Consider the following 26,157-nt stretch of genomic DNA (forward strand, 5'->3'; position numbering starts at 1 on the left):
GAGTAACTTGGTGAAATGGATAAAGCAGGCTTAACTTACAAAGTTGAAAAAAAGTTGTTTGGGATGTGTTAGGTATATAACGCCAATTAAAACAAGTGGGTATTTGACTGTTGGATATTTGAGTGTGGAGATCAAGGGAGAAATGTAAATCTGATAATAAGCACATATATAGATGGCATTTAAATTAAATCCAGGGTGAAGGGGGAAAATGAGCTAAAACAAACAAACAAATACAAATTAAATCCAGGGGACTGAATGAGACCACTTAGGGAGAAAGTTTAAATGGCAAAGACAAACTTGACAAGCTCTGAGCCCTGAGGCACTCCAGTGCTTGTAGCTGAACTGAGGAAGATGTAGTAGAACTAATAAGAAGGAAAAGCTGGTTAGGAAGCACAAAAACCAGGAAAGCATGATACTCTGAAGTAAGTATCATTGGGGAGTAGAGGACTGGTCAACTCAGTCAAGCTGCTCAGGTCAAGTTACTCATCATGGGACACTATGAATACATAAAGGTACATTGGATTTTCAAAGGAAGTATATTATATGAACATAAAGTTCCAGTTTTAAAAATAATATCCCCCCACTTCCATTTTAAGGGAAACGTGCTTAATAAAGAAAATCTAGAAAAATACAGGAGTAAAAAGAGGTAAAAAATCATCCTAGGAAATCTCTCCTTAAGATTTTTAGGCTGGGGTCCATGGCTCAAGCCTGTAATCCAAGGACTTTGGGAGGCCGAGACGAGTGGATCATCTAAGGTCAGGAGTTCAAGATCAGCCTGGCCACCATGGTGAAACCCTGTGTCTACTAAAAATACAAAAATTAGCTGGGCGGTGATGGTGGGCGCCTGTAATCCCAGCTACTTGGGAGGCTGAAGCAGGAGAATCGCTTGAACCCTCAAGGCAGAGGTTGCAGTGAGCCAAGATCGTGCCATGCACTCCAGCCTGGGTGACAGAGCAAGACTCGGTCTCAAAAAAAAAAAAAAAAAAAAAAAAAAAAAAAAGATTTTTAGTACTTCTCTTTGTAATCTTTCCTCATTTACAGGGGTTTGGCTTTTGTTTTTTAACTAGTCTAATTATATGGCATATGTCATTTTATACCTTGCTTCTTTCACTTTCTCATATTGCTATATATCATTCTTTAAAACATTTTATCAGCCAGGCACAGTCGCTCACATCTGTAAGCCCACCACTTTAGGAGGCCGAGGCAGGCGGATCACCTGAGGTTAGGAGTTTGAGACCAGCCTGCCCAACATGGCAAAACCCCGTCTCTACTAAAAATACAAAAAATTAGCCGGGCGTGGTGGTGGGCACCTGTAATCCCAGCTACTTGGGAGGCTGAGGCAGGAGAATCGCTTGAACCCAGGAGGCGGAGGTTGCAGTGAGCCGAGATCGCTTCATCATACTCCAGCCTGGGCAACAAGAGTGAAACTCCGTCTCAGAAAAAACAAAACAAAACAAAACATTTTATCGAGAACGTAATAACAGTTACCATTTACTGATTACTTGTGATGGACCAAGCACTATATGAAGGCTGTACAAATGTATTGCATTTAATCTTCATGACAACCCATTAGGCAGTTACTGCTATTATACCAAATTTATAGATGAAGAAACAGATTAAGCAACTTGCTCAAGGTAAGGTCAACATTTGGTTTTCTGTGTTTTTAATAATATACTGCCTAGATAACAGTATTTACTTAATACCCTATTGTGAGAAATTGGGTTGCCTAACTTTTTAAAATTGTAACTACCATTTTGGTGAGCATCTTTGAACATAAGCTTCTTAAGAATTTAGAATTCTTGTCCCTACAAAGGACATGAACTCATCATTTTTTATGGCTGTATAGTATTCCATGGTGTATATGTGTCACATTTTCTTAATCCAGTCTATCACTGTTGGACATGGATGAAATTGGAAATCATCATTCTCAGTAAACTATCACAAGGACAAAAAACCAAACACTGCATGTTCTCACTCATAGATGGGAATTGAACAATGAGAACACATGGATACAGGAAGGGGAACATCACACTCTGGGGACTGTTGTGGGGTGGGGAGAGGGGGAGGGATAGCATTAGGAGATATACCTAATGCTAAATGGCGAGTTAATGGGTGCAGCACACCAGCATGGCACATGTATACATATGTAACTAACCTGCACATTGTGCACATGTACCCTAAAACTTAAAGTATAATAATAATAATAAAAAAAAAAGAATTTAGAATTCTTTCCTTAGAATAGATTCCTGGAAATAGAATTACCAGATCAAAGAACAATTTTTAAGATTTCTAATACTTACTGTCAAATTGCTTTCCAAAATGTTTATCCAAATATATCTTACCACAAAAAAAGAGTACTTTGAAAATCTACTTCAATCTAAAACACAAGGTATAGAAAAACAGTAGAAGGGATGAAAATAGGACTGTGAAAACATAGTAAGTGGCCACCAGAGGGCAACCTTATCACAGCACTGTTGAAAATAAAGTCACTTGACAAGAGTGGTTTTATATAAAGCTTGTAATTTTAAATAAAGTATTTGCACTCCTTCACGCTGGATTCCACTTTTATTATAATTCCAAACAAAGAAACCATTTATTTCTCTCACTACTAGCTGCTTTTAGAAACCATAACCATGAAAAAGAATTATTTTGCCTTAAATTATCTCCAGAGAAAGGACAGGTCAGCACTTACATGACAGTAAAGAGAGTAGCCTCATTGCCTTAAGAAAAATTAAAACTGAGACTCAGCAATGTAGACTGCTTTTCAGTACTGTAAAAGATCTAGGGAGTAATTTGAATCGACTCAGTATAATGAAGTATTCCTGTTGTTACTCAGTATTGAAAATAACCTTTCCTCTGTATGTCTTTCCATTCATTTGTTCATTTATTTGATAAAAATTTAGTGGGCAGTTACTATATGCTAAAGCTCCATGCTAGAGATTGTGTATACAATGGTGAAAAAAAAAAGTTCTTGCCCTCATGAGTGAGCCATATGTGACTCAGAATCACAAATAAATATACAATTACAAACTGTGAAAAGTGTTATGAAAAAATACAAGTATATGTGAGAGCATATAATAGGGAAATTACCATTAAGCCTAGAGCATCAGGAAATGCTTTCTAATGAAGTGGCTTTTAATTGATGACCTGAGGGAAGAATATGATTTAATAAGGCAGAGGGGTCAAGGATGGAGGTAGAGGTGGATTAGAAAAACCATTCTTGGCAGAGGAAAGATCATATATGAGAACCCTGGGACCAGGGAACATGCATTGTTTTAGAAATAAAAGCCAGTATGACTGGATCACAGATGTAAAGAAAAAGAATGTCACAAGATAAAACTGGCAAATAGGCAGGGACAAGATCACATAAAAGAAAAAAAATACAATCTCTTCTAAATCAATTTGTTTCACTATAGAGTATTTGAATGAAGAATAAACTTTCAACCGATTTTTCCAGGGTACTTTTGACTTCAAATATTTTGCCACCCTGTTCTCATAAAAACACTTGTACTTGTCAGACTAGTATGTCCTGATTTTTTTGTTTGTTTGTTTGGGGAAAAAAAATGTTTCCAAGGAAGGATACTTAATTCTTACATTTAGGAAAACTAAGATCAGAAGTTAATTGGCTTTAGTTTTTAACGGTTTGACTTAAGTTTGCCTAAATGTGGTTTTCTTTGTTTTTATATAGCTTAGGGTTTGCTGAACTTTCTGAATCTGTCGGTTGATGCCTTTAATCAATTTGGAAAATTCATGGCCATTTTCTCTTCAGATATTACTGGGATCCAGTATCACTTTCCTCTCTTTTTAGATCTCCAATTACATTTATGCTAAACCTTTTGGCTGTGTCCCACATCTTCCCTGCTCTGTTCTTCCCATTATATTTTCTCGAAATGCTTCAGTTTGGATATTTTTAATTGCACTGTATTCAAGTCTTCTAACTTTGTCTTCACTGTGTACAATCTACTGTTAGATTAATGCAATGAGTTATTAATTCACATGTTGTATTTTTCACTTCCAGTTTGTTCATTTGATTTTTTAGAGATTCCAATTTCTATTGAAATTTTGCCTCTCTTCACCTATTTTGTCTGATTTTCCCTCTATTGTATGAAAATACTAACTTTAGTCAAGTCATTCTAAGCTGACTCTAACATTAAATCACCTAAGGGTCTGCTTCCATTGTTCATTTTTTTTCTCTTTGGTATTGGTCACATTTTTCTGTCTTTGCATTGTCCAGTATTTTTTATTGTACGCCGGACAAAGTATATAAAAGAACCAGAGAGGGCTCCCCTTTCATCTGTTAGGCAGATATAATGAGAGAATTACTTCAATCCAATCAGAAGGTGAGGCGGCTTGAGGGTGGACTGTAATTTTAGTATGAGTTAATCAACTTCTGGTTCCTTACAATTTCTTGGTCATGGCCCTCTAAAGCTTTTGCTTGAGAGCCTAACAAGCCTGTGTCTCCTTAGCCCTAAAAGGCAGTGAGAGATTTGTATTGGCCTTTGGTAATTTGAGCCTAGGTCCCACTGCATGCACCTTCAGAGTCTGAGAACATCTTGAGGGGGAGATAATTGAATGTCATAGCAGGCACTCTCTTTCTAAAGGGATTTTGCCTCCTCAGCACAAGACTGAAAGAGAAAGAGATTTTTTTCTACCTTTCTGGCCCAGCCTTCCATCTTTTGCATAGTCAGCTAATATCCTGTGGGAAAGCTGGCCTTGTGTTTGGGGATCCTCTTGTTTCCAACCATCATGCAAGCCTCAAATGACTGCCAAAAACATTTCTTGTATCTCCTTCCTAAAGAAGAATTCCTTTGCTTGGGTCTGGCTCATTCTTTGCCTATGCTCAGAATCAGCAAATGTCCCCTGAAAAGACAATGGCTGGTGATCATCAGTTTACCTAGGAAGAGTTCCAACCTTTCTGGAATTTTAGTTCCTATAGTTCTCCTTGCCTCCATAGGTATATGATTTTTTTTTTTTTAATTTACGTACTTTTTCAAGTTTGTTGTAGCAGGAGTTTGGCTTGCTGTGATCTATCACATCCTACTTAGAAGATAAATGCCCTTCCAAACTATTTCAGAAGAATCAACTTACAGCTGAAAGATTTCCAAATTAAAAGAACAGTGGAATAATTACATGTCAAAGTTAAGGAAAGTACGTACCTGTGAGGGCATCGCAACTGGCAGACCGATTATTGCACTGGCAGGGCAAGCAGCCATTCTTACTAAAACCATAATATCCATCTTGGCATCGGTCACATGTAGAGCCAATGACACCCACTTTGCACTGGCATTTCCCAGAACTGCAAATAAAAGCAAAGACAATGAATAAAAGTAAATCAGTTTAAAAGTTGTGTTGTGTAACACCCCAGAAGGGAAAGAAAGCCCAGCTCATGTAAATCATATATACTTACCATATCTCAAAGACTTGTGTCCAAAGAAATCACCTATCAAATTCTGTATTGCTATTAAAAGGTGTCTAGTGTATTGCATAATGCAATTTCTTAGCTAACAAATAATTTTGCAGAAAATTAAAAATGGAGGCATTTGAAAGCAGGAGTAATAATGATGATGATGATGACGTAATGAGCTATCATTTATTGAGGGCTTATGTCAATAAATATATTTTTTCTCTAATCCTCAAGGTAGTTCTACCTGGTGAGGGTAATAATACTTATTTTACTACTGAGAAAATTCAGATAAAGTTATTGTCCTCAGCTAGTAAGTCAAGTCTATTCATACAAAGCCCCACCACACTATCTACTCCTAAGATACTTTTCCCCACCATACTATCTACTCCTAAGATTGACTCTAAATTGGTGCAAGAAATTTGTCTGCCAAATAACTTGATATCCACTTAGGTATCAAGCTTCATTCTGCAGATCCAAAGCATTACAATTCACCATCTATATAGGTCCTGACTACAGTGATGGTGTTTATGCCCTGCCCAGAATAAATCTTGGTCTCTCTTCTCACAGCAGGTAAATTTCAGGTCTTTAACGAAGGCTGAGAAATCTTATTGCTTCAAGAGAAGCTGCAGCCTAACAAAGTCAAAGGTTCTCAGATATATAAGCCCAAATATTTTGATGTTTAAAGCTTAAATAAAATTTGTACTGATCACAGTATAGGAGATGTTTTTAAAAATGCAACAAAAATTCACATTATCTAATTTATACTATCAAGCATGTATCTATGAATCTTAAGTAATTTAGTAAAGAAAAAAGAAAAGAAGCCACACACATATACAATCTTACACAAGAATATCCCAAGGTACTTAAAGATCTAGCAAAGAAAACCTGTATTCATAAAAAATAAAATTCAGGAATATTTTATGACTCAATAAGAGGGAAACAGTCAATCAAAGCCCCTCTATACTATCAGAAAATTATAAAGAACATAATGTACCTTTCAAAGAATGGCGTACAACACTTCATCAGCTTATTTCCAAGGCTTTTAAAATGTTAATCAAAATATGCTTACTCCTCATTCCTCTAAATACATTATTCAATACACAAAAGGATAAGCAGTTACTTTCAATGATGGTGTTTGCCTAACCCACAACCTACAAGAAGAAGGTATTAGTTTCGAACACAAAATCACTTAATAATATTGTGTAACCATAATATAGCCAATGTTCCCAAAGTAGTTGCTATTCCTAAAGTGGGTTTTCCCTTAATAATTCTTGGGGCACTAAAAGACTTTCTATCTGGATGATCTGCTCCTTAATTGTTGATTTAAAGTGACTTAATGAATCTTGATAAAGTAGTTGTCTGAGTGTACATACCATGCTTCATTTTTTCCTGGGTGATTTTTGTTTGTTTTTGTTTTTGTTTTTTGAGAAAGGGTCTCATTTAGTCCCCTAGGCTGCAGTGGTGCGATTTCGGCTCACGGCAGCCTCAACTTCCTGGGTTCAGGTGGTCCTTCTGCCTCAGCTCCCCATGTAGCTGGGACTACAGGTATGTGCCACCACATCTGGCTAATTTTTGTATTTTTTGTGGAGACAGGGTTTTCCACTGTTGCCCAGGCTGGTCTCAAACTCCTGAGCTCAAGCAATCCGCCTGCCTCGGCCTCCCAAAGTGCTAGCATTACAGGTATGAGACACCATGCATGGCCAGATTTTAAAACAACAAGAAAAAAAAAAGATGCTTTTCTCTCTTTTAAAAGAAAAATATAGGCGGGGTGCGGTGGCTCACACCTTTATCCCAGCACTTTGGGAGGCTGAGGTGGGTGGAACACTTGAGGTCAGGAGTTCAAGACCAGTGACCAGCCTGGCCTACATGGTGAAACCCTGTCCCTACCGAAAATACAAAAATTAGTCAGAGTGGTGGTGTGTGCCTGTAGTTCCAGCTACCCCGGAGGCTGAAGCAGGAGAACTGCTTGAACCCGGAAGATGGAGGGTGCAGTGAGCCAAGTTCATATCACTGCATTCCAGCTTGGGTGACAGAGTGAGACTCCATCTCAAAAGAAAAAAAAAAAATGAAGTGAGGAATTTTGGTTGTGAGGCTGCACTACTAGTGCTTTTGCATCATGTTATTCATGGCCCAAGGCCAATTTCTGCATGTATAAGAATTAAATTTATCAGGCATGGTGGCACATGCCTGTAGTCCCAGCTACTAAGGAGGCTGAGGCAGCAAGCTGAGGCAGGAAGATCACTTGAGCCCAGGAGTTCTAGGCTGCATGAACTACTCCAACTGCAGTTAAACAGGAATAAACAGCTGGGTCCACTTATCTCAAATTAAACCTGTCTCTCATAAAGTCCCACAGACCAAGAAACACAGGAGACTAATCAATCCTGCAACCACCCAATGGGTTCACCTTGCCCACTGCCTAGGCAGAGCTGATTTATCAAGATGGGGGAATTGCAATACAGAACGAGTAATTCATGCAGAGCCAGCTGTGCAGGAGACCAGACCTTTATTATTACTCAAATCAGTTTCCCTAAGTATTCAGGGATTAGAGTTTTTAAGGACAACTTGGTAGGTGGGGTGAAACCAGGGAGCCAGAAGTGCTGACTGGTTAGGCAGGAAATGACATCACAGGGAACTGAAGCCATCCTCTTGAGCTGAGTGTGCCATGATCAGGCCTGTGAATAGCCACTGTACTCCAGCCTGGGCAACACAGGGAGACGCTGTCTCTTAAAAAAAGATTTAAATCGGCCAGGTGCAGTGGCTCATGCCTGTAATACTAGCACTTTGGGAGGCTGAGGCAAGTGGATCTCGAGGTCAGGAGTTCGAGACCAGCCTGGCCAACATAGTGAAACCTCGTCTCTACTAAAAATACAAAAATTATCAGGGCATGGTGGCACACACCTGTAGTCCCAGCTACTTGGGAGGCTGAGGCAGGAGAATCGCTTGAACCTGTGAGGTGGAGGTTGTGGTGAGCCAAGATTGCGCCGCTGCACTCCAGCCTGGGTGACAACGAGACTCTGTCTCACAAAAAAAAAAAAAAAAAAAAAGAAAGAAAAGAAATCACTCAGCAAATATAAAGCTTTGCCTGTGTGACTTCTTTCATAGAATAAAGACTTTACAACACTCCCTTTCACGGTCTCTCTCTGTTAAAGACTTGAATGCTTTCTGAAGCAAAGGTCAAAGAGATAAATGCAATGAAACCAAAAAAGAAGAAAAAAGGCTGTTAACAGACCACTTACGCTTATCCATAGATTTGAAATGAAAGAACCAAATCCCACAGCTTCATAACTGGAGAATAAAGGTGTAGAACTGGATTTTAAATAGAAATCAGACATCTATACTATTGAGATCAGCTAACAATTTAAGATAAAATTTGCTAATCTGGTCTTAATGACATGTTGCTAGTAAAGTACCAAGATAGCACAAAAATTATATCAGAAAAAAAGAATATAGAATTATTCATAAAGGAAGCATAAGCATTGTGGAGCTACGCTGCATTAAGTGTAACTATGCATATACTACACATTTCTTAAATTATCCCAAAAGGGATTCTCAGATTTTCATGTGGTAGTAATGCTCAGTTATAGGATTTACATACTCATGGGTGTGAACAACTCCTGCAAGGTTTTAACACTTTAGAAAAAAGCATTTTTAAGTGTATATAAATAATAACATATTTTACAACACTAATAGTCATTACTTTTTCAAAAGAAAATTCACTGGTGTATCATCTCAAGATATGGTACATATCTATGTCACATGAATACAAGCCAAATTATCTTTTTAAAGATTCTGTTTAAGATGAGTGGGTGGAGAAGCTTCAGAATTTCCATTATTTTACAGTCACATTGATTAGGTGGGATGGGTATAATACAGGAAAGGAGTATCAGAGTTTACGGAAAAAACCAGCCCAAGGAAACAGAGTTTGGTTTGTATTCCAGCTCTACTAGTGACTAGCTGGCACAAAGTATTCATTCTGTCTTGGCCTCTGTATTCTCATTTGTTAAGTGAAGACAATTATACCAACCTTTGTAGTATATTAAATATTGCATACACAATGCATTTAGCACTGTGTCTGGCACATACTCAGTACTCAAAAATGAAAGCAACTATGAACATGATGACAGTGATCCTAGATCTTAAATATTTTCTGAGAATTCTAAGGAAAGTAGGTTAGAATTCTCAGCTGGCAAAGACAGGGAAGACTAAGTTACTTACTTTTAAAATTTAAAATTTATAAGTAATTTAAAATTTTAAAATTCTGTTAATAAAACTAAAAAAAAGCAAAAAATTAAAGGATAATTACTAGTTTGTAGCAAAAATATGGCTAGAAAAAGAGAGCACATTATAAACACATGGTAGAAACAGTTTTGGGGAAAAAAAATTTAATCGAGAAGAGAAAGGATCTGCAAAATCCTACATTAGGTGGGATCAAAGCCAGCTGGACCTGATTTGCTTTTCTACCAACTAGTTAATGATTTATTTCTAAATTGTTAAATGTCTTGGCATGTTTTTTGTTATCAAGAAAGTCTATTTTCTTCCTAAGATTTACAAGATATAAAGTACGTGTGTATGTATATTTTTAGGTATCACATTATCAATTTTAACTCAAGCAGTTACAGAATAACTTAAAAATTATACATAGTTCTTTCCTTTTTCTTTTTTTTTAAGATGGAGTCTTGCTCTGTCGCCCAGGCTGGAGTGGTGCAGTGGCACAATCTCGGCTTACTGCAACCTCCGCCTCCCGGGTTCAAGCGATTTTCCTGCCTCAGCCTCCCAAGTAGCTGGGACTACAGGCATGCACTACCACACCCGGCTGATTTTTGTATTTTTAGTAGAAACAGAGTTTCATCATGTTGGCCAGGCTGGTCTCGAACTCCTGACCTCAAGTGATCCACCCGCCTGGGCTTCCCAAAGTGCTAGGATTACAGACGTGAGCCACTGCGCCCAGCCCATAGTTCTAATTAGAGAAAATTAATTCATTTGTGGTCATTTGGGAACTTTGCTTTTCCCCTTTCCTTCTTCCTCAGACAGTATACATGTTGACACTCTGACATGAAGACAATAAGAAACACGATAAAGAGATAATGAAATGTATCAATTTTCTTCTTCCTCCACTTTTAAAAATGAACTTAAAAATAACATTTTAAGCTATTTTTAAATAACTAAAAAACAATTTACTTTGGGAAGAGACTGAAACTAGTAATTAAAATAGTCTGAAATCAGTAATAGCAAACTGCTGATTATAAACTCGCTCAATATATTAAAATCAAACTTTAAAAGGTAGCTAGAAAAAGTTTTTCCAACTAGAAAAAGGTTTTATATGGAAAAATAAAATAAAAAGTTATTAAAAGTTCCTAATTTCATGTCTGGGTCATGGTTTTGTAGAGGTAAGAAAATAATAGTTTCTCCTCTTTTGTTAAAAGAAACTTAATAATTGGACTTTCTGGCAAAAGATTATCTGAATTTAGTGTTCCTCTGTCTTTCCACAGTTATGGAAAAGATCATTATGCAATAAGCGAGGCTTCTGGAGGAAAAAAAGGATAGCTTTATTGTTGAAAACATTGGGCTATTATGCTAAACATTCCTTGTATTTTTGAGGGCAAATAGTCTAAAATATGTTTAGAGGAAATCCATATTCAGACAGAAATTCTTGTGGGTTTTTTTTGTTTTTTTTTTTTTCAGAGACAGAGGACAGTTTATTCCTCCAAACAAAAGCAGTAGCTAGAGTAGAGTATCAGCATTTGCACCATGTCCCCAAACCTCAATTCCCAATGGTCATGCAACGAGGGCCAGTGATGCCTGCATATGAGGTGGGTTGTTACAGAAGAACCCCAAACTCAGAGAATCCAAAACTTTTATAATGGACAGTGAGCTTACCTGATCTTTGCCCAGGAGGGAGACTTTATTTTTATTATATTGGACGGTGGCAAATCTGTTCTTTACTCCAGAGGAAGATATTAGCTCTATTTTCCAAGGCAGTTTGCTATGCAAATATCCTTGAATAAATAGTCCAGAACAAGGCAGTGCCTCTGCTTGCAAAAGCACAAGAGACCTTTAGAGAATTGTCTTGAAACAATAACCACCTCTCAATGATACAATCTCTTAGCCTCTGACAACTTTTCTCATGAGTACAACACTCCAGTCATGATGACTTTGTTTTGTTTTTTGTTTTTTGAGACAGGGTCTCACTGTGTTGCCCAGGCTGGAGTGTAGTGGTGCGATCACAGCTCACTGCAGCCTCAACCTCCCTGGCTCAAGAAATCCTCCCACCTCAATCTCTTCAGTGTGGAACTACAGGCATGTGCCACCATGCCTGGATAACTTTTTGAAATTTATTTTTTGTAGAGACAGGTTCTCATTATATTGTCCATGCTGGTCTCAAACTCCTGGGCTCAAGCAATCCTTTAGCCTCATTCTCCCGAAGTGCTGGGATTACAGGTGTGAGCCACTGTGCCTGGCCCAGTCATGATGATTAATCTGAACAACAGAGCCAAATCCTGCCTGTGACACATTTTAAATAAAGTTTTATTGGAACACAGGCTGGGTGCAGTGGCTCATGCCTGTAATCCCAGCACTTTGAAAGGCCAAGGAAGGCGGATCACTTGAAGCCAGGAGTTCGAGACCAGCCTGACTAACATGGCGAAACACCATCTCTACTAAAAATACAAAAATTAACAGCATGGTGGCACACGGCTGTAATTCCAGCTACTCGGGAGGCTGAGGCACGAGACTTGCTTGAATCTGGGAGGCGGAGGTTGTTGCAGTGAGGCGAGATTGTGCCACTGCACTCAAGCCTGGGTGACAGAGTGAGACTCTGTCTCAAAAAAAATTTTTGGCTGGGTGCAGTGGCTCACACCTATAATCCCAGCACTTTGGGAGGCCAAGGAGGAGGGACCACCTGAGGTCAGGAGTTCAAGACCATCCTGGACAATATGGTGAAACCCGTCTCTACTAAAAATACAAAAATTAGCTGGGCATGGTGGCATACACCTGTAGTCCCAGCTACTCAGGAGGCTGAGGCAGGCAAATCGCTTGAACCTGGGAGGTGGAGGTTGCAGTGAGCTGAGATCGCATCACTGCACTCCAGCCTGGGCAACAGAGTGAGACTCCGTCTCAAAAAAAAAAAAAAAAAAAGTTTTATTGGAACACAGCCATTAATTTATGTATTGTCTATGGCTATTTTCACTCTTTAATGGTACAGTTCAGTATACCTTGACTATCTGCCCATTGCTGAGTGGCCTTTTTTGCTATTATTTTTAATTGACAAATAACAATTGTACGTATTTATGCGGTACAGTGTGGTATGTCAATACAAAGCCTATATGTATACTTTCGTATCTGTTAACCAACCTTTGGCTATCCTCACCTCCCCGCTTTTCTACCTTTAATAACCACTATTCTACTTTATACTTCTATGAGATCAACATTTTTAGTTCCCACCTAAGTAAGAACATGCAGTATTTCTGCATCTGTCTGACTTCACTTAAGATAATGTTCTTCAAGTTCATCCATGGTGCCGTGAATGATAGAATTTCATTCTTTTTTATGGCTAACTAGTGTTCCATTGCACACATTTTCTTTATCCACTCTTCTGGTGATGGACACGGAAGTTGATTCTGCATCTTGGCTATTGTGAAGTGCTGCAATAAACATGGGCATGCAAATATCCCTTTGGCAGACTAATTTCCTTTCCTATAGATATACACCCAGTAGAGGGATTGTTGGATCATATGATAGTTCTATTTTTAGTTTTCTGAGGAACTTCCATACTGTTTTTCATAATGGCTGTGCTAATTTACATTTCCACTAGAACAGTGTATAAGAGTCCCCTTTTCTCTGCATCTTTCCCAGCATTTATTGTCTTTTTGATAACAGACATTCTAATGGGGGTGAGATGACATCTCATTGTAGTTTTGATTTGTACTTCTCTGATGATTAGTGACGTTAAGTACTTTTCATTTGTATGTTTTTGTTTGAGAAATGTTAATTCAGCTCCTTTGCCCATTTTTAAAATTATTTGTTTACTGGTTGTTGAGGTGTTTGAAGATATCTGGATATTAGTCTCTTTCAGATGAATAGTTTGCAAATATCTTCTCCCATTCTGCATATTGTCTTTTCACGCTGTTGATTGTTGCCTTTTCTGTGCAAAAGTTTTTTAACCGGATCCGATCCCATTTGTCTATTTTTGCTTTTATTGTCTGTGCTGATGAGGTCTTCACAAAATCTCTGCCCAGACCACTGCCCTGAAACATTTCTTCTATGTTTTCTGCCAGTAGTTTCATAGTTTTCGGTCTTGCATTTAGTTCTTTAGTCAATTTGGAAATGATTTTTGGATACGGTGAGAGTTAAAGGTCTAGTTTCATTTTTCTGCATATGGATATCCAGTTTCCTCAGCACCACTTATTGAAGAGACTGTCCCATTCCCAATGAATGTTTTTGGCACCTCTGAGAACCAAGTTGGCTGTAAATATGTGGATTCATTTCTAAATTCTTTATTCCATTTCATTAGTCTATGTGTCTGTTTTTATGCCAGTACCATGTTGTTTTGGTTACTAAAGTTTTGTAGTATATTTTGAAGTCCAGCAGTGTGTTGCCTCCAGCTTTGTTCTTTTTGCCCAGAATTTGACTATTTGAGGTCCTCTGTGGTTCCATATGAATTTGATTGTATTTTTTTTTCTGAGATGGAGTCTTGCTCTGTCACCCGGGCTGGAGTGCAGTGGTGCAATCTCAGCTCACTGCAACCTCCACCTCCCAGGTTCAAGCAATTGTCCTGCCTCAGCCTCCTGAGTAGCTGGGATTACAGGTGTGCACCACCATGCCTGGGTAATTTTTGTATTTTTAGTAGAAATGGGGTTTTGCCATGTTGGCCAGGCTGGTTGAACTCCTGACCTTAAGTGATCTGCCAGTCTCAGCCTCCCAAAGTGCTGGGATTACAGGTATGAGCCACTGTGCCCGGCCCTGTATTTTCTATTTCTGTGAAGAATGCCATAGATATTTTGATAAGGATAGCATTAAATCTGTAGATCACTTTTGGTAGTATGGTTATTTTCACAATATTAATTCTTCTTCTTCTTCTCCTTCCTCACCTTCTCCTCCTTCTCCTCCTCCTCCTTCTTTTTTTTTTGAGATGGAGTCTCACTCTGTCGCCAGGCTGGAGTGCATGATGTGATCTCAGCTCACTGCAACCTCCACCTCCCAGGTTCAAGCGATTCGCCTGCCTCAGCCTCCTGAATAGCTGGGACTATAGGTGCGTGCTACCACGCCCAGCTAATTTTTGTATTTTTAGTAGAGATGGGTTTCACCATATTGGCCAAGATGGTCTTGATCTCTTTACTTGGTGATCCACCCACCTTGGCCTCCCAAGAACCCAGCCCACAGTATGAATTCTTCCAACCCATAAACATAGAATATCTTTCAATTTTTTAAATGTCCTAATCAATTTCCTTTCATCAGTGTTTTATAGTTTTCCTTGTAGAAATTTTTCATATTCTTGGATAAATTTATTCTTAACTGTTTTTTTTTGGAGCTATTTTAAATAGGATTGGTTTTTTAAATTTCTTTTTCCACTATTTCATTGTTGCTGTGTAAAAACAGCACTGATTTTTTACGTTGATTTTGTATCCTCCAACTTTACTGAATTCATTTATCAGTTCTAAGAGCTTTTTGGTGGAGCTTTTAGGGTTTTCTATATAAAAGATCATGTCATCTGCAAACAGACAATTTGACTTCCTCCTTTCCAATTTGGATGCCCTTTATTTCTTTCTCTTGCCTAATTGCTCTGGCTAGGACTTCTGGTATTAGGTTGAATAGGAGTGGTGAAAGTGGGCATCCTTGTCTTTTTCCAGTTCTTAGGGGAAAGGCATTCACCTTTTCCCCACTCTGTATGATGCTGGCTGTTGGTTTGTCATATTGGCCTTTATTATTCTGAGGTATGTTTCTTCTATGTCTATTTTTTGAGTGTTTTTATCACAAAGGAATGTTGAATTTTATCAAATGCTTTTTCTGCATCCACTGAGATGATCATATGGTTACTGTCCTTCATTCTGTTGATTGATGTATCACGTTTATGGATTTGCATGTGTTGAACCACCCTTGCATCCCTAGTATAAATCCCACTTGATCATGGTGTATTTTCTTTTTAATATGTTGTTGGATTTGGTTTGCAAGTATTCTGTTGGGGATTTTTGAGCCTATGTTCTTCAGGGATATTGGCCTGTAGTTTTTTGTGTTGTGTCCTTGTCTGGTTTTGGTATCAGGGTGATGCTAGCCTTACAGAATGAGTTAGGGTGAATTCCCTTCTCTTTGATTTTTTGGAATAGTTTCAGGAGGATTAGTATTAGTTCTTCTTCATATGTTTGGTAGAATTTGGCTATGAATGCAACCAGTGGGCTTTTCTTTATTGGGAGGCTTTTTATTGCTGATTCAATCTCATTACCTGTTACTGGGCTGTTCAGGTTTTCCATTTCTTCCTGATTCACTCTTGGTAGCTTGCATGTTTCCATACAAGCAGAATTTATCCATTGCCACTAGGTTTTCAGATTTCTTGGCATACAGTTGTTTGTAATAGCCTCTAATGATCCTTTGTATTTCTGTGGCATCAGTTGTAATGTCCTCTTTTTCATTTCTGATTTTATTTATTTAGGTTTTTTCTCTTTTTTTTCTTGGTTAGTCCAACTGATGGTTTCTCAATTTTGTTTATCTTTTCAAAGCCAACTTTTTATTTAGTCGATTTTTTGTATTGCTTTTTAGTCTCAATTTTAAAATTTTTGCCCTAATCTTTATTATGTCTTTCCTTCTGCTAATTTTGAGTTTTGTTTGTTCTGGCTTTTCTAGTTCCTTAAGCTGGATCATTAGGTTGTTTATTTGAAATTTTGCTAGTTTTTTAATACAAGTGTTTATTGCTATAAAGTTTCCTTTTGATACTGCGTTTGCTCTATCCCATAGCATGGTATGGGATGTTGCGTTTCTATTTTCATTTGCTCCAAGAAATTTTAAAATTTCCTCATTGATCCAGTGGTCATTTAGGAGTATATTAATTTTTGTGTATTTGTATAGCTTTCCAAAGTTCCTCTAATTGTTGATTTCTAGTTTGACTCCATTACAGTCAGAAAACATATCTGATATAATTTTAATTCTTTTAAATTTGTTAAGACTTGTGTTGTAGTCTAACATGTGGTCTATCCTGGAGAATGTTCTATGTGCTATTGAAAAGAAAGGATGTACATTTTGTAGCTTTTGGATTAAATGTTCTGTCAACGTCTGTTAGGTCCATTTGGTCTCAAGTGCAGTTTAAATCAAATGTTTCCTTGTTGATTTTCTGTCTAGATGATCTGTCCAATGTTGAGACGTTAGATATTGGGTGTTGAAATCTCCAACTATTATTGTATTGGAGCCTAACTCTCACTTTAGATCTAATAATATGTGTGTATGTGGGTGCTCCAGTGTTGGGTGCATATATATTTACAATTATTATATCCTCTTGCTAAATTAATTCCTTTATCACTATATAATGACCTTTTTTGTCTCTTTTTACAGTTTTTGACTTAAAGTTTGTTTTATCTGACTTAGGCATAGCTATTTCTGCTCACTTTTGGTTTCCATATGTGTGGAATATCTTTTTCCATAACTTTACTTTCAGTCTGTGTATGTCCTTACAAGTGAAGACAATTTCTTGTAGGCAGCATATAGTTAGGCCATATCTTTTTATCCATTCAGCCAGTCCATATCTTTTAAGTGGGGGATTTAATCTGTTTATACTCAAGGTTATTACTGATAGGTAAGGACTTACTGCTGACATTTTGTTAATTGTTTTCTGGTTGTTTTGTATATCCTTATTTCCTTTCTTCCGCCTTTATTGTTTATCATTGATGTTTGGTGGTTTTTTTGTAGTGATAAGGTTTGATTCTTTTCTCTTTCTCCTTTGTCCATTTTTTTTTATACCAGTGAATGTTACACTTTTGTGTTTTTTCATAATAGTGATTATTGTCCTTTCACTTACAGATGTGGGACTCCCTTGAGCATTTCATGTAAGGCTGTTCTAGTGGTGATGAATTCCCTCAGTTTTTGCTTGTCTGGGAAAGACTTTATTCCTCCCTTATTTCTGAAGGATAGCTTTTCTGGGTATAGTATTCTTGGTTCACTTTTTTTTCCTTTTAGCAACCTGAATATATCAACCCATTCTTTCCTGGCCTGTAAGATTTCTGCAGAGAAATCTGCTGTTAGGTTAATGAAGATTCCCTTATACATGACTTGACACTTTTCTCTTGTTGTGTTTAGAATTCTCTGTTTGTATATGACTTTTAATAATCTGACTATTAAGTACCTCGGATGGGACCTTTTTGTGTTAAATCTATTTGGGGACCACTGAGCTTCCTGAAACTGGATTTCCATATTTCTCCACAGGCTTGGGAATTTTTTTAGCTATTATTTCATTAAATAGGTTTTCTATGCCTTTTCCCTTCCCTAGAACTCTCACAATACAAATACTTGTTCACTTAATGGTGCCCCATAAGTCTTGTAAGCTTTCTTTACTCTTTTTCATTCATATTTCTCTCTTTTTTTTTTTTTCCTCTGACTGGGTAATTTCAAATGACCTGTCTTCAAGTTCAGGGATTCTTTTGCTGGATTCTTTCTTTTGTTGAATCTCTCTGTTGTATTTTTTAATTTAATTCACTGAATTCTTCAGTTGCAGGATTTCTGGTTGGTTCTTTTTTTTATGATTTCTATCTCTGTTGAATTTGTCATTGACATCATAAATTCTTTCTGATTGACTGAACTATCTGTATTTCCTTGTATATCATTGAATTTCTTAAAAATCACAATTTTGAATTCCTTTTCTGGCAATTAGTTGATTTCTTCTTCATGGGGGTCTGCCACTAGAAAGTGACATTCCTTTGGTGGCATCCTATTTCCATGCTCTTTCATGTTTCTGGTGTCCCTGTGTTGATGTCTGTGCACCTGGTGGAACAATCACCTCTTCCTTTTTTTTGAGATGGGGTCTCCATCTGTCACCTGCTGGAGTACAGTGGCATGATCTTGGCTCACTGCAACCTCTGTCTCCCAAGTTCAAGCGATTCTCTTGCCTCAGCCTCATGAGTAGCTGGAATTACAGGTGTGTGTCACCACGCCTGGCTAATTTTTTTGGTATTTTTGTAGAGATGGGGTTTCGCCATATTGGCCAGGCCGGTCTTGAACTCCTGACCTCAAGTAATCCACCCATCTTGGCCTCCCAAAGTGCTGGGATTACAGGCTTGAGCCACCGCGTCCAGCCTACCTCTTCCTAACTTTCTAGAGTGGCTTCCATAGATAAGGACTTTCATCTGCAGTTGGGTTTTAGTTTGCTGGTTGAAAAGGTGGTGGTGACTCTGTTTCCAATTGGGTGCAGTGGTATAGTCTTCATGAAGATTCTTCATCTTTATTCAATGTCAGCAATAACTGTAAGCATCTCAGTGGCATAGGCTGTACACATTTGTGGCAGTGGTGGCCAGAAATTCATAATCCTCAAGAAGAGTACTGCTTAAGTGCAAAAATATTTTGTGATAACTGATCTTATCAAAATAAAATTCAAAAATTTAAAAACTCAGAAGTAAAACTTAAAGGCATAAAAATCAAATGTGACACATTTCCAGAGCCACAACTTGCAACAGTTAATTCAACTAGGACAGTGATTTTTCACTTCCTTCACTGTTTTTTTTTAAAACAGAAAAAATACAAGCATAAAAATGGTGCTCCAGGCTGGGCGTGGTGGCTCATGCCTGTAATCCCAGCACTTTGGGAGGCCGAGGCAGGTGGATCATGAGGTCAGGAGTTCAAGACCAGCTTGGCCAAGATGGTGTTATCCCGTCTCTACTAAAAATACAAAAATTAGTTGGGCATGGTGGTGGGCGCCTGTAATCCCAGCTACTCAGGAGGCTGAGGCAGAGAATTGCTTGAACCTGGGAGGCAGAAGTTGCAGTGAGCCGAGATCGTACCACTGCATTCCAGCCAGGGCAACAGGGCAAGACTCTGTCTCAAAAAAAAAAAAAAAAAGTACTACATTATTCGATAGAGTTTCTGCATTTCAAAAGTCATTTTGAAAAAAAGAAAATGTAGAGACAAAATATAGGGTCTAGGTATCTTGCAAAGAAGTTGCTTCTCAAATATGTTAATATTTGTATTCTTTTGTAACCACTATAAAAGAGATGTTTAGTGAAAGGTAAATTTTTTTTAACCTTTTTCTTTTTTTGAGATAGGGTCTCGCTCTGTCACCCAGACTGAAGTGCAGTGATGCGATCACAGCTCACTGCAGCCTTGACCTACTGAGCTCAAATAATCATCCTGCCTCAGCCCCTCTGAGTTGCTAGGACTATAGGTGCATGCTGCCACACCTGGCTAATTTTTTGATTTTGTAGAAACAGGGTCTCACTATGTTACCCAAGTTGGTCTTTCACTCCTGGCTTCAAGTGATTCTCCCACACTGGCCTCCCAAAGTGCTAGGATCACAGGCGTGGGCCACCACACCCAGCTGAAAAAGTAATTATTAATATCTAATTTTTGTATTTGCTGTATTCCAAAAATTAACTCGTAGTGCCTATAATTTAGAACTCATTTTCTCAGAGAAACAACTGCATAAATGGTGGCTTAGTTTCCAGATCAGCAAACAAAAACCTGCTTAACTTGAAACATTAGTGACAGGGTTGAAGCCTAAGTCCTTTATACCCAAGTTCTAAGTCTTTGAGTTTTGAACCCTATAGCGGGTAGAGTAGTCAGTAGGCAATATTTGGGCATGATCAATTTTACTGGGCAATGCCTATTTTCCAACAGGGTGGTAACAATTTATACTCCCATCAGCAATGGAATAATGGTCTCACTGCTCTATATCCTCGCCAATACTTGACACTATCAGCTTTTACATTTTTGCCAATCTGGCAGCTTGAAGTGGCATCACAACATGGTTTTAAATTGCATTCTTCTGATTAGTAATGAGATGGAACATCTTTTCACCCTTATTGGCCATTTGAGTTTCCTCTTTTATGAGGAATCTGCCCAAGTATTTTTGTTTGTTTTTAGAGATGGGGTCTCACTGTGTCATCCAAGCTGGAATGCAGTGGCACAATCATAGCTCTCTGCAGCCTTGAACTCCTGGGCTCAAGCAAGCCTTCTGCCTCAGTATCCTGAGTAGCTTGGGCTTAGGTGTGCACCACCATGCCCAGCTTGTCCAAGTATTTTTGACATTGACTTGTAAAAATTCTTTATATACTTCTGTAAAAGTAATCATCTGTCAGTTTCATGTGCTGTAATTATCTTCTCTCAGTTTGTGGCTTGTCTTTTCATTTCATTTATAAAGTCTCTTGACAAACAGAAGTTTTCACTTTTAATCCAGTTGAATGTATAAATATTTCTCATATGTTTTTTATATTTTGGAGAGTATTTTGGTGAAACAGTTAAGAGTAGGAACTCTGGGCAGGGCACGGTGCTCATGCCTGTAATCCCAGCACTTTGGGAGGCCGAGGTGGGTGGATAATTTGAGGTCAGGAGTTTGAGACTAGCTTGGTCAACATGGTGAGGCCCTGTCTCCACTAAAAATACCAAAATGAGCCGGACATGGTGGCATGCGCTTGTAATCCCAGTACTTGGGAGGCTGAGGTAGGAGAATCACTTGAATCTGGGAGGCAGAGGTTGCAGTGAGCCGAGATTGTGCCACTGCACTCCAGCCTGGGTGACAGAGTGAGACTCCGTCTTTAAAACAAAACAAAACAAAACAAAAAAAGTAGGAACTCTGGAGCTAGAATACCTGGATTAAAATCCTGGCCACTAGTCATATGTAGGAACTCTGTAGCTAGAACACCTGGATTAAAATCCTGGCCACTAGTCATATGACCTTAAATAAATTACTTAATCTCTTTATGCCTCAGCTCCTCATTTGTCAAACAGAGGACCTATCTCACAGGTTTGTTAAAATTAACTTAGTTAATATGTGTTAAGCACATATATAGAACAGTGCCTGACTCAGAGTAAAAACCACCTAAGTGTTGCTATTATTAGTATTATTGTTGAAGAAATCCCTCTCCACCCCAATATCATTAAGTTTTACATTTTGTCTTTCACATTTAGGTCTTTGATCTACCTGAAATTTATTTTTGCATAACGTATAAGTGAAAGGTTCAAACTCATTTCCTTCCTAATAGATAGCCAAAACTCTAGTACGATTCATTGGTAAGTCCACCCTTTATGCCCCTAAGCTTTGGTACCTCCTCTGCCATATATCAAATGTCTTTATACATATGATTTACTTCTGGGCTTTCTTTTTTATCTATTTGTTTATCCCGAACCAATACCACCCTGTCTAGATTACTATAGCTTTACCTCTCTCCAATGTTTCTGTATAAAAACTTTTGAAAATATAGATAAATCAAAAGAATGGTATTCTGGATATCTGTGTATATATTTTGCTTTACATACTACCCCCCAACTCCTGTTCCCAATTTATACCATTTCAGCCACAATGACTTTGCTGTTGCTCAAATACATCAGGCATCTTCCTGCATCAGGGACTCTACTTGCTGTTCTCTCTATTGGCAATACTTTTCCACAGGGGATCCGCATGGCATGCTCTATTACTTCTTTTTGTTCCTTATTCTAATGTCATATTCTCAACATACCTTGCCTAGCCACACTATCTGAAATTGTAATATTTCTATTTAATATACTATAATTTTTTTTCTTGTTTATTAGCTCTCTTCCCATCTAGAATGTCAGTTCTGTGAAATCAGGGGGGTTTTATGTGTTTTTTCCACTGCTATATTCCCAGTGCCTAGCACAGTGCCTGGCAAACTTTGTTTAATGATTGCATAATCTGGCTCCAAAGTCTATGTGTACTTTCTTCATTAACTCTTGATGACTTCTAAGTGCAATATTTGTTTTCATTTCAGTCCATATAATATTTTCCATGTACTTAATCTTTTTAAAAATTTTATTATTATTCTTTCGACTTTTATCAACTTTTTTCAGGGGCTACATATGCAGGTTTGTTACATGAGTAAACTGTGTTGCTGAGGTCTGGTGTATGAATGATCCCATCACCCAGGTAGTTTTTCAACCCTTTACCCCCGCCCACCCTCCCCCTTCTAGTAGTCCCCAGTGTCTACTGTTCCCGTCTTTATGTCCACGTGTACTCAATGTTTAGATCCCACTTATAAGTGAGAACATGTGGTATTTGGTTTTCTGTTCCTGCATTAACTTGCCGAGGATAATGGCCTGCATCTGTATCCATGTTGCTGCAAAGGATATGATTTTGTTCTTTTTTTTACAGCTGCATAGTATTCCATGGTGTATATGTACCACATTTTCTTTATCCATTCTACAATTTATGGACATCAGGATTAATTCCATGTCTTTGCTATTGTGAATAGCATGCACTTAATCTTGACACTTTATGTCACATTTAAATAAACCTCTTAGAATCTTGGAAATAGAATATTCATTCTAGATGAGCAAAATGAGACATTTAATGACTAGCCCATGATAGGCCAATCAACCTTGTAAGACAGTGATCCCTCAGGTTTGTTCATTAAAGTAAGACAAAGAAGAGCAGACAGAAAAAAAAAGTCCTAGCCCTCAAAGAAAAATCCATTTTGCTCAACCCCAATATTCCATCATGACCCTACTGAATAGGGCCTCTTTAGCTTATACAATTCTCATATAAACAAAGAATAGAGGTTGAAATGCCTCAAACAAACCCCTTCTTTCTTAGTTCTAGTTTGCATCTGCATAAGTTGACCTTAGGTTTTGGGGACAACATACTCAGAGCCACCAACACAGATCAGTGGTTCTGAAACTTTAGCATGCTGATTCTTGGGCCCTATCCCAGACTTTTTTATTCAATAGGTCTGGTGTTGGGCCTAGGAATTTGCATTTCTAAGCAATTTCCAGGTTATACTGATATTGCTGGTCTGGGGACCATAATTGGAGAACTACTCTACTAAATTAACTGTACTTATTTCACTCTATTTTTTATATCCCTATCCCTGACTGGTAAAGCTACTTAATTTCCACTTCCAGGCATAGTGATGAACCCTGAATTTGGTATCAATTCTAACCTAAGAAGAGGGTACTTAAGGCAATCAACCTCAGCGGTCTGTCAAGTCCCATTTGCTACTGGTTCCTTTGTCCTCAGTCCCCTATATTCCTAATGATTAATTACAACTATTGTCCCTAGTTTCTCAATGCCTGGCTCCTGGTCTCAGTGGCCCTGCCTCTCCACTTTCCACCACAATGACTAGGTCCATGACACTTGCTTTCAGACTTCTCACATATCAAATGCCTGCCTTTTAACTTAAACCCAAGCAAGTCAGATGTTCTGACACCCAAACCACAGACCTAGCTTTAAATATTTCTAATGCCCTAATTCCTGCCTTTTCCTTTCAAATGATTCTGTATGTGTACTCTCAACAGTTTTTATTGTTGCCTTCCATTCAGTATTTATTTTCATTGTAGCCCAGGTCTGATTTCTAGATTTATATTTCCATAGGCCAGTACCTAAACTGATGAGTCATACCCACAGCTAGCCTTGCACTTACACTGAGACGCTCACACTGCCATATCTAATTTTGCCTATTCTATTTCAGGGTACAGTGGGAAGAGACTTGGAACCGGAGAGATCTGGGCTCAAATCTAAGTTCTGCCATTTATTAGTTATGCCATGTCGCAAAGTAATTTAGCTGCTAAGAACAAAATGGATGAGTTGTCTGAGAAGTCAGAGAGGTTTTATGTGTAAAACATCAAGAATGGAGGTTTAAAGTGTTCAATGAATGTTAGTTTCCTTCTGTTCCTCCTGCTGCCTCTCCTGGATTATGCAGCTTCTTTAGGTGAACATGTTAGTCAAGAAAGCTAATATATTTCTCTGTAAAAATGTTTCCTTCAAATATCCACAATATCTGTTTTATTGGACATTCTATTCAATTGCAGAACCCTTTGAAAATCAATTCAAGGCCAGCAAAAGTAAAACTTAATTAAAGAAATGGTCATGGTATATGTGTTGGAAACTGGCAGAAGAGAAGGAAGAGATTTTGTTATTGACAATATAAGCCATATTTGCATTACTGCTTTTGGCAATGTGAGAAACACGCCTATGTTCCTTCTGTAGTGTATGTAGAAAACCCCAAACTGAAAAACTAAATTGAAAACCCCAAATTGTTGAAACACACAAAATATATCACACCAGAATATTCATTTAATCTACACAAAGCCATAATAATGGAATTCATAATGTTTAAACTAGTCCTATATACTATGTCAAAATAATCATGGCTGAAGCATTTGTGTCCCTTTTTATGGAAAATCTAAAGAAACTTCAAGTCCAAGTCTCCCTCTAGGATTGACAAATTTAAGTATTTTGAGAAGAAATCACATCCAGGGAGGAAAAAAAAGCTGAACAGTCCCATATTTATCTCCATCCTCTAGGAAACATGTTTCTTGCTACGAAAAAAAAAAATCTGAGATGGAAAAAGTCATGCTGATTTAATTTTCTTTCAGGGAATAGAGAGGAAGACAAAGACTTCTCTGTGGGAACAAGAGGCCTTCTATTTTAGCCTAAGTCTACTAACATGAGTCTTAGAAGCTATTCATTTTAAACTGCAGAAAAAAAAGAACATTAAAATACGCTATGAATTTGATTGTATGTTCTAACCACAATGTCATACATCTAAAATGGCAGGTCAACAAAGTAAGTTTATTTCCTTATCCTAATTTCTCTTCCGTACTTAAGGTTAAGAATTACCATAAGGACCAACTTTGCCCTCAAATAAATAATACTATCTATACTCCCTTGAATGACTGCTTCAAATAACAATTTTATTAACTTTCTATTTTGAAATAATATTAAAGAGGAGTTGCAAAGATAGTACAGGAAGTTCTAATATACCATTCACCCAGCTTCCACTAATGTTTCTTTCTTTTTTTTTTTTTTTTGAGACAGGATTTAGCTCTGTTGCCCAGGCTGGAGTGCAGTGGTGCCATCATGGGCACTTGACCTCCTGGGCTCAAGTGATCCTCCTACTTCATTCAGCCTCCCAAGTAGCTGGGACTACATGCATGCACCACCAAGTAGCTGGGACTACACGCATGCTTGACTAATTGTGTAATCTGTTGTAGAGATGGGGTCTCCTTATGTTGCCCAGGCTAGTCTCAAACTCATGGGCTCAAGCGATCCTCCTGCCTTGGCCTCCCAAAGTGCTGGGATAAGAGGTGTGAGGCACCATGAGGCTCGGCCTGTTTAACTTCGTATGTAACCAGGACATATTTATCAAAAAGGAGAAATTAACAATGGCACAATACTATTAACTACTCAGATTTCCCTAATTTTTCTACCAGTATCCATTTTTTCGGTTCCAGAATCCAATCTAGGATATTGTCTTGCATTTACTCATCATGTCTCTGTAGCCTCTTCCAATCTGTTTCTCAGTCTTTTGTTGTCTCTTATGACCTTGAAGCTTTTAAGGGAACTTGACAAGTATTTTGTGAAATTTCTCTCAATTTGGGTTTGTCTGATCTCTTGTCACAATTAGAATGAGGTTATGAATTTTGAGGAAGACTATCACAGATGTAATGTATCTTTCTCATCTCATCACATTAGGGATACATAATATTCATGACATATTGCTAATGATGTTACCTTGATCACACACAGGATAATTTTTAATGCTGGGCATCTGTTTGTATGATAGCTAAACTTAAAGGATGGCTATCAGGCTTACTGAAAATAAGCAGTTGTTCGG

General features: G+C 38.0%; 1 protein-coding gene across 1 annotated transcript in view; it reads right to left on the minus strand.

The window, feature by feature from the left end:
* Positions 1–26,157, minus strand: part of MEGF9 (multiple EGF like domains 9) — a 113,751-nt gene that overhangs the window by 17,298 nt on the left and 70,296 nt on the right. Inside the window, exon 3 of the mRNA XM_054502820.2 lies at positions 5,157–5,296. Within this exon, the coding sequence (XP_054358795.1) occupies positions 5,157–5,296 (140 nt within the window). The remainder of the gene's footprint in view (positions 1–5,156; positions 5,297–26,157) is intronic.

Source organism: Pongo pygmaeus, chromosome 13, assembly GCF_028885625.2.
Source record: "Pongo pygmaeus isolate AG05252 chromosome 13, NHGRI_mPonPyg2-v2.0_pri, whole genome shotgun sequence".
Taxonomy (NCBI): domain Eukaryota; kingdom Metazoa; phylum Chordata; class Mammalia; order Primates; family Hominidae; genus Pongo; species Pongo pygmaeus.